This window comes from Oncorhynchus clarkii, chromosome 26, assembly GCF_045791955.1.
Source record: "Oncorhynchus clarkii lewisi isolate Uvic-CL-2024 chromosome 26, UVic_Ocla_1.0, whole genome shotgun sequence".
NCBI classification, from domain to species: domain Eukaryota; kingdom Metazoa; phylum Chordata; class Actinopteri; order Salmoniformes; family Salmonidae; genus Oncorhynchus; species Oncorhynchus clarkii.
The window spans coordinates 47450963-47460962 of NC_092172.1; the positions used below are offsets into that span (position 1 = coordinate 47450963).

General features: G+C 47.2%; 1 protein-coding gene across 1 annotated transcript in view; it reads left to right on the forward strand.

Moving 5' to 3' along the window:
• Positions 1 to 10000, forward strand: part of LOC139384665 (OTU domain-containing protein 7A-like) — a 102278-nt gene that overhangs the window by 44947 nt on the left and 47331 nt on the right. Inside the window, exon 3 of the mRNA XM_071129488.1 lies at positions 1 to 118. This exon is cut by the window's left edge and continues 36 nt beyond it. Within this exon, the coding sequence (XP_070985589.1) occupies positions 34 to 118 (85 nt within the window). The 5' untranslated portion in view covers positions 1 to 33. The remainder of the gene's footprint in view (positions 119 to 10000) is intronic.

Genomic DNA, 10000 nt, shown 5'->3' on the forward strand with positions numbered 1-10000 from the left:
GTAGCGGCCTGGGCAGCCCACCCACATGATCACATGACTCTGGACATGGACGCCGTCCTGTCGGACTTCGTCAGGTCCACTGGGGCGGAGCCTGGGCTGGCCAGAGATCTGCTGGAAGGTAAGACCAGAACCGGGCTGGGTTAGGTAGGACTGGGCTGGGTTAGATAGGACTGGGTTAGGTAGGGCTGGGCTTGGTTAGATAGGACTGGGTTAGGTAGGGCTGGGTTAGGTACGGCTGGGTTAGACTGGGTTAGGTAGGACTGGGTTAGATAGGACTGGGTTAGATAGGACTGGACTGGGTTAGGCAGGGCTGGGTGTGAGGTTGGACTGGGCTGGGTTAGATAGGACTGGGTTAGGTAGGGCTGGGTTAGATAGGACTGGACTGGGTTAGACAGGGCTGGCTGAGGTAGGACTGGGCTGGGTTAGATAGGACTGGGTTAGATAGGACTGGGTTAGATAGGACTGGACTGGGTTAGACAGGACTGGGTTAGACAGGGCTGGACTGGGTGGGACATAGTATCAGGGTTAGGGAGGACTGGACTGGGTGGGGACATAGTATCAGGGTTAGGGAGGACTGGACTGGGTGGGGACATAGTATCAGGTTTAGGGAGGACTGGAATGGGTGGGACATAGTATCAGGGTTAGGGAGGACTGGACTGGGTGGGGACATAGTATCAGGGTTAGGGAGGACTGGAATGGGTGGGACATAGTATCAGAGTTGGGGAGGGCTGAACTGGGTGGGACATAGTATCAGGGTTAGGGAGGACTGGACTGGGTGGGGACATAGTATCAGGGTTAGGGAGGACTGGAATGGGTGGGACATAGTATCAGAGTTAGGGAGGACTGGAATGGGTGGGACATAGTATCAGAGTTAGGGAGGACTGGACTGTGTGGGACATAGTATCAGGGTTAGGGAGGACTGGGTGGGGACATAGTATCAGAGTTAGGGAGGACTGGATGGGGACATAGTATCAGGGTTAGGGAGGACTGGGTAGGACATAGTATAAGAGTTAGGGAGGACTGGACTGGGTTGGACATAGTATCAGGGTTAGATAGGACTGGACTGGGTGGGGACATAGTATCAGAGTTAGATGGGTCTGGACTGGGTGGGGACATAGTATCAGGGTTAGATAGGACTGGACTGGGTGGGGACATAGTATCAGGGTTAGATGGGACTGGACTGGGTGGGGACATAGTATCAGGGTTAGATAGGACTGGACTGGGTGGGGACATAGTATCAGAGTTAGGGAAGACTGGACTGGGTGGGACATAGTATCAGGGTTAGGGAGGACTGGGTGAGGACATAGTATCAGGGTTAGGGAAGACTGGGTAGGACATAGTATCAGGGTTAGGGAGGACTGGGTGGGGACATAGTATCATGGTTAGGGAGGACTGGGTGGGACATAGTATCAGGGTTAGGGAGGACTGGGTGGGGACATAGTATCAGTGTTAGGGAGGACTGGGTGGGACATAGTATCAGGGTTAGGGAGTACTGGGTAGGACATAATATCAGGGTTAGGGAGGACTGGGTAGGACATAGTATCAGGGTTAGGGAGGGCTGGGTGGGACATAGTATCAGGGTTAGGGAGGACTGGACTGGGTGGGACATAGTATCAGAGTTAGGGAGGACTTGGTGGGGACATAGTTTCAGGGTTATGGAGGACTGGACTTTGTGGGGACATAGTATCAGGGTTAGGGAGGACTGGACTGGGTGGGGACATAGTATCAGGGTTAGGGAGGACTGGGTGGGACATAGTATCAGGGTTAGGGAAGACTGGGTAGGACATAGTATCAGGGTTAGGGAGGACTGGGTGTGGACATAGTATCATGGTTAGGGAGGACTGGGTGGGACATAGTATCAGGGTTAGGGAGGACTGGGTGGGGACATAGTATCAGTGTTAGGGAGGACTGGGTGGGACATAGTATCAGGGTTAGGGACTACTGGGTAGGACATAATATCAGGGTTAGGGAGGACTGGGTAGGACATAGTATCAGGGTTAGGGAGGGCTGGGTGGGACATAGTATCAGGGTTAGGGAGGACTGGACTGGGTTGAACATAGTATCAGGGTTAGGGAGGACTGGGTGGGGACATAGTTTCAGGGTTAGGGAGGACTGGACTGGGTGGGGACATAGTATCAGGGTTAGGGAGGACTGGACTGGGTGGGGACATAGAATCAGGGTTAGGGAGGACTGGGTGGGACATAGTATCAGGGTTAGGGAGGACTGGGTGGGGACATAGTATCAGGGTTAGGGAGGACTGGGTGGGGACATAGTATCAGGGTTAGGGAGGACTGGGTGGGGACATAGTATCAGGGTTAGGGAGTACTGGGTGGGACATAGTATAAGGGTTAGGGAGGACTGGGTAGGACTGGACTGGGTAGGACATAGTATCAGGGTTAGAGAGGACTGGGTAGGACATAGTATCAGGGTTAGGGAGGACTGGTTGGGACATAGTATCAGGGTTAGGGAGGACTGGATGGGGACATAGTATCAGGGTTAGGGAGGACTGGGTAGGACATAGTATCAGGGTTAGGGAGGACTGGTTGGGACATAGTATCAGGGTTAGGGAGGACTGGATGGGGACATAGTATCAGGGTTAGGGAGGACTGGTTGGGACATAGTATCAGGGTTAGGGAGGACTGGATGGGGACATAGTATCAGGGTTAGGGAGGACTGGGTGGGGACATAGTATCAGGGTTAGGGAGGACTGGATGGGGACATAGTATCAGGGTTAGGGAGGACTGGGTGGGGACATAGTATCAGGGTTAGGGAGGACTGGGTGGGGACATAGTATCAGGGTTAGGGAGTACTGGGTGGGACATAGTATAAGGGTTAGGGAGGACTGGGTAGGACTGGACTGGGTAGGACATAGTATCAGGGTTAGATAGGACTGGGTGGGACATAGTATCAGGGTAAGGGAGGACTGGGTAGGACATAATATCAGGGTTAGGGAGGACTGGGTAGGACATATTATCAGGGTTAGGGAGGACTGGGTGGGACATAGTATCAGGGTTAGGGAGGACTGGGTAGGACATAGTATCAGGGTTAGGGAGGACTGGGTAGGACATAGTATCAGGGTTGGGGTACATTTTTGTTTCAGTCCAGTAATTGCTGTCCCTGGTTAGTAGCAGGGCAGAATATGATCACACTCAATATGTTTCATCTTCCTGCTTTTTAGTCCAATGCTAAACTAGATGTCCTCGTCCATGTCAGAGACAGAGAACATTACAGTTTTTACCTACAGTCAGGTGCACACCTTTGTTTCCTATGTCCTAGAGATGTTTCCTACTGTCAGGTCCCTTCTTCTGTTTCCTGTGTCCTAGAGATGTTTTCTTCAGGAAGGTCCCCTCTGTTTCTTGTAGCTTTTACCTACTGTCAGGTCCCTTCCTCTGTTTCCTGTGTCCTAGAGATGTTTCCTACTGTCAGGTCCCTTCCTCTGTTTCCTATGTCCTAGAGATGTTTCCTACTGTCAGGTCCCTTCCTCTGTTTCCTGTGTCCTAGAGATGTTTCCTTCAGGAAGGTCCCCTCTGTTTCCTGTTTCCTGAAGCTTTTACCTACAGGAAGGTCCCCTCTGTTTCCTGTGTCCTAGAGATGTTTCCTTCAGTAAGACCCCTCCTCTGTTTCCTGTGTCCTAGAGATGTTTCCTTCAGTAAGGTCCCTTCCTCTGTTTCCTTTGTCCTATAGATGTTTCCTTCATTAAGGTCCCTTCCTCTGTTTCCTGTTTCCTAGAGATGTTTCCTACTGTCAGGTGCCCTACTCTGTTTCCTGTTTCCTATAGCTTTTACCTACAGTCAGGTCCCCTCCTCTGTTTCCTATGTCCTAGAGATGTTTCCTTCAGTAAGGTCCCCTCTGCTGTTACCTGTTTCCTGTAGCTTTTACCTACCATAAGGTCCCCTCTGTTTCATGTTTCCTAGAGATTTTTCCTACAGTAAGGTCCCCTCTGTTTCCTGTTTCCTGTAGCTTTTACCTACAGGAAGGTCCCCTCTGTTTCCTGTTTCCTACAGGAAGGTACACCTCCTCTGTTTCCTGTGTCCTATAGATTTTACCTACAGGAAGGTAAACCTCCTCTGTTTCCTGTCGTGGAGTAGTCTCAGTGGTTACTGTGAGGTTACTACAGTAGCTCTCCGGTCCAGGTCTCTTCCACCTACATAGACATTGTGATGCGGTAGCCCTGTAGGTTGAAAACATGTGAAACAGAGATCGGCAGTAGTAGGAAAAATAAAATAAATGTCCTGTAGGAAAATTGGTATTTTCTTATCTTAGTCTCTTTCTGACGGCCTTCCTGACCCGAATCGTTGTCTGTCACCTCAACGAACAGAACCAGGACGTGAAGCAGACGGACATCATTTCAGGGAACAGTTCATGTCACGATGACCAGGAACTCATTAACCCATTAAAGTCAGAAAGCAAGACGCTGTATTTGGTGAGGAAACACAGACGGACAGAACAGGTTAGCTGGCAGATGAAGAGGAGCCTTGTCTCATTCTGGCTTCAATCCATCTTCATCATCCCTCTCTCTTTGATCAGACATCACCTTTTCATTAGAGCTGAGACAGAGAGAGAGAGAGAGAGAGAGAGAGAGAGAGAGAGAGAGAGAGAAAATACCCTTACATTGAAATTAGAGAGAGAGAGAGAGAGATAGGCTGGCAGGGAGGGAGGGAGTGAGAGGGTGGAGGGAGGGAAATAAGGAATGAGAGAGAGTTAAAGAGAAAGATAGGAGAGAGAGAGAGTAGTAATGAATAATGTAGTTATATCCTCAGCTGTCTCTATTCTGTGTCGGCTGGTGACTCTTACTGTTGTAAACCTTCTAATGCGGCCATTGAAGGAATATGTTTATCTACACGTGATGCCAAGTGGTTGTTGTTCTTCGGAAATTAATTGAGAGATGTTTTTTGAGGCCTGTGTTCGAACTGGCTGTAGTTCTGTCTTTGCTGGCTGTCTGCATTATATCTATGCACAATACAGTAGGGTAGCGCTTTTTGCACTGTTGCATTAGCATGGATGCTAGTTTTAGCATAGATACCAATAGGTCTACAGTATTTCTCTGTTATGACATTAGCATGGATGCTAGTGTTAGCATAGATACCAATTGGTCTACAGTATTTCTCTGTTATTACATTAGCATGGATGCTAGTTTTAGCATAGATACCAATAGGTCTACAGTATTTCTCTGTTATTACATTAGCATGGATGCTAGTTTTAGCATAGATACCAATAGGTCTACAGTATTTCTCTGTTATTACATTAGCATGGATGCTAGTTTTAGCATAGATACCAATAGGTCTACAGTATTTCTCTGTTATTACATTAGCATGGATGCTAGTTTTAGCATAGATACCAATAGGTCTACAGTATTTCTCTGTTATGACATTAGCATGGATGCTAGTGTTAGCATAGATACCAATTGGTCTACAGTATTTCTCTGTTATTACATTAGCATGGATGCTAGTTTTAGCATAGATACCAATAGGTCTACAGTATTTCTCTGTTATTACATTAGCATGGATGCTAGTTTTAGCATAGATACCAATAGGTCTACAGTATTTCTCTGTTATTACATTAGCATGGATGCTAGTTTTAGCATAGATACCAATAGGTCTACAGTATTTCTCTGTTATTACATTAGCATGGATGCTAGTTTTAGCATAGATACCAATAGGTCTACAGTATTTCTCTGTTATTACATTAGCATGGATGCTAGTTTTAGCATAGATACCAATAGGTCTACAGTATTTCTCTGTTATTACATTAGCATGGATGCTAGTTTTAGCATAGATACCAATAGGTCTACAGTATTTCTCTGTTATTACATTAGCATGGATGCTAGTGTTAGCATAGATACCAATAGGTCTACAGTATTTCTCTGTTATTACATTAGCATGGATGCTAGTTTTAGCATAGATACCAATAGGTCTACAGTATTTCTCTGTTATTACATTAGCATGGATGCTAGTTTTAGCATAGATACCAATAGGTCTACAGTATTTCTCTGTTATTACATTAGCATGGATGCTAGTTTTAGCATAGATACCAATAGGTCTACAGTATTTCTCTGTTATTACATTAGCATGGATGCTAGTTTTAGCATAGATACCAATAGGTCTACAGTATTTCTCTGTTATTACATTAGCGCGGATGCTAGTGTTAGCATAGATACCAATAGGTCTACAGTATTTCTCTGTTATTACATTAGCGCGGATGCTAGTGTTAGCATAGATACCAATAGGCCTATAGGTACTTTTCTGCTGTCGTGTTAGCACGGATGCTAATACTTCTCTGCTGTTGTTGTTAGCACAAATGCTAATAGGTGTGCTGCAGACTGGACCCGAACCATATTTCCCATAGCAACCCAGCCATGGCTTTATGAGCAAACTACCAACTCTGTATGAAATACACTGAAGGTCGCTGTGAACTTTTTTATTTTATTTGTCTTTTTATTTTACCTTTATTTAGGCAAGTCAGTTAAGAACAAATTATTATTTTCAATGACGGCCTAGGAACAGCGGGTTAACTGCCTGTTCAGGGGCAGAACGACAGATTTGTACCTTGTCAGCTCGGGGGTTTGAACTTGCAACCTTCCGGTTACAACCTTCCGCTCTAACCACTAGGCTACCCTGCCGTGAACTTGATCTCTACTGTGATGTACGGTGGCCTTCAGAAAGTATTGATACCCCTTTTGACTTATTCAACATTGTGTTGTGTTACAGCCTGAATTCAAAGTAGATGTGTTTTCTCTCTCACCCGTCTCACACACAATACCCCTTAATGACAATACCCCATAGTGACAATACCCCATAATGACAATACCCCATAATGACAATACCCCATAGTGACAATACCCCATAATGACAATACCCCATAATGACAATACCCCATAGTGACAATACCCCATAATGACAATACCCCATATAGACAATACCCCATAGTGACAATACCCCATAATGACAATACCCCATAATGACAATACCCCATAGTGACAATACCCCATAATGACAATACCCCATATAGACAATACCCCATAGTGACAATACCCCATAATGACAATATCCCATAATGACAATACCCCATAGTGACAATACCCCATAATGACAATACCCCATAATGACAATACCCCATAGTGACAATACCCCATAATGACAATACCCCATATAGACAATACCCCATAGTGACAATACCCCATAATGACAATATCCCATAATGACAATACCCCATAGTGACAATACCCCATAGTGACAATACCCCATAATGACAATACCCCATAATGACAATACCCCATAATGACAATACCCCATAGTGACAATACCCCATAGTGACAATACCCCATAATGACAATACCCCCATCCCATAATGACAATACCCCATAGTGACAATACCCCCATCCCATAAAGACAATAGCCCATAGTGACAATACCCCATAGTGACAATAGCCCATAATGACAATACCCCATAATGACAATACCCCATAATGACAATACCCCATAGTGACAATACCCCATAGTGACAATACCCCACCTCTCTTCTACCATACTGAACCTAGACCAGCACCTCTCTTCTACCATACTGAACCTAGACCGCCACCTCTCTTCTTCCATACTGAACCTAGACCAGCACCTCTCTGATATACCATACTGAACCTAGACCAGCACCTCTCTTCTACCAAACTGAACCTTGACCACCACCTCTCCTCCTCCTCCTCCTCTTCTATCTCATTCTCTCTCTCCCTTTCTCAATATCTCTCCCCCTCTCTCTCTCTCTCTCTCTCTAGTCTCTCTCTCTCTCTCTCTCTAGTCTCTCTCTCCCCCTCTCTCTCTCTCTCCCCCTCTCTCTCTCTCTCCCTTTCTCTATATCTCTATCCCTCTCTCTCTCTCTCTAGTCACTCTCTCTCTCTAGTCTCCCTCCCTCGCTCCCTCCCTCCCTCCCTCCCTCCCTCCCTCCCTCCCTCCCTCCCTCCCTCCCTCCCTCCCTCCCTCCCTCCCTCCCTCCCTCCCTCCCTATAACTCTATCCCTCTCTCTCTCTCTCTCTCTCTCTCTCTCGCCCCCCCCTCTCTCTCCCTCTCCCCTACTCTCTCTCTCTCCCCCTCTCTCTCTCTCTCCTCCCCCCTCCCGTTCTCCCCCGTCCCGTCCCCCCTCTCTCTCTCTCTGTGTCTGCACTCCAGCTCGTTCTTAGTTTAACTTATGCAAAGGAGGATGATGTGCGTAGGTAGAGGGGCGGGTCCTGATTACACACATACACACACATACACACACATATACACACACACCTCTCAGAGTCATGAAGCCGGAGGAAGCTGCCAGTCAAGCCACACCCCAGCCAAGGACACTCGGTGGTGACCATGGCAACCACTGCTGCTCCAGATTTAGAGAGAGAGAGAGAGAGAGAGCGAGAGAGAGAGAGAGAGAGAGAAAGAGTGACGGACGGAGGGAGGGAGAGAGAGAGAGAGAGAGAGAGAGAGAGAGAGAGAGAGAGAGAGAGAAGAGAGACGGACGGAGGGAGGGAGGGAGGGAGGGAGGGAGGGAGGGAGGGAGAGAGAGAGAGGGAGAGAGAGAGGGGGGAGGGAGGTAGAGGACAGATGCGACAGACAGACAGAGAGAGAGAAGGAGAGAAAATAAATAGACAGATAGATAAAGGAAGACAGGCGGCGAGAGAGAAATTGATGTTAAGGGATAGAGAGAGAAACAGAGGGAGACAAACAGAGGGAGAGAGGGAGGGAGGGAGAGAGAGAGAGAGAGAGAGAGGGGGGGGGGGGAGAGAGAGAGAGAGAGAGAGAGAGAGAGAGAGAGAGAGAGAGAGAGAGAGAGAGAGGGAGAAATTGATGTTAAGGGACAGAGAGAGAAACAGAGGGATTTTTGTCAGTCGAATGCATCATAATCTTATCAGTTGACTTGATTAAACATCTGGCCATGAGGCGTAGCGAGGAAAATGTTTCCAGCAGGTCGACAGGTTTGAGCACGGGGCGGAGAGAAGATTTAGCAAATTGTATAACTAATTTCATGTAACTCTACACATTTTTTTTCTCTCCATAGGATGGAGAGAAATGTTTGCAGTGTTTCATGTGATTATCTGAGTTCGAGTGACTAACAAAATCAACAAGGGGCCCCGCGGTCAGTAATTCATCCATGATTACTACAAGTCAGTGAGTGACTAACAGTCAGTAATTCATCCATGATTACTACAAGTCAGTGAGTGACTAACAAAATCAACGGGGGGCCCCGCGGTCTGTAATTCATCCAGTGAGTGACTGTCAGTGAGTGACTGTCAGTGAGTGACTGTCAGTGAGTGACATAATGACATAATGAGGAAAACAGCTGGGGGCTCCTGAGTGGCGCAGCGGTCTAAGGCACTACAGATCCTGGTTCGATTCCAGGCTGTATCACAGCGGTCTAAGGCACTACAGATCCTGGTTCGATTCCAGGCTGTATCACAGCGGTCTAAGGCACTGCATCTCAGTAATTAGAGGCGTCACTACAGATCCTGGTTCGATTCCAGGCTGTATCACAGCAGTCTAAGGCATTGCATCTCAGTAATTAGAGGCGTCACTACAGATCCTGGTTCGATCCCAGGCTGTATCACAGCGGTCTAAGGTATTGCATCTCAGTAATTAGAGGCGTCACTACAGATCCTGGTTCGATCCCAGGCTGTATCACAGCGGTCTAAGGCACTGCATCTCAGTAATTAGAGGCGTCACTACAGATCCTGGTTCGATCCCAGGCTGTATCACAGCGGTCTAAGGCACTGCATCTCAGTAATTAGAGGCGTCACTACAGACACCCTGGTTCGATTTCAGGCTGTATCACAACCGCTGTGATTGGGAGTCCCATAGGGCGGCACACAATTGGCCCAGCGTCTCACCTCTAGGTGTCACTGAGAAACAATGCCAAGCGCTTCTAATTGAAGACGTTAAACACTTATCCGCAGAGTAGAGCGTGTCGTTTAGAGATAAACACTTATCCACAAAGTAGAACGTGTCTCTTAGAGATAAACACTTATCCACAAAGTAGA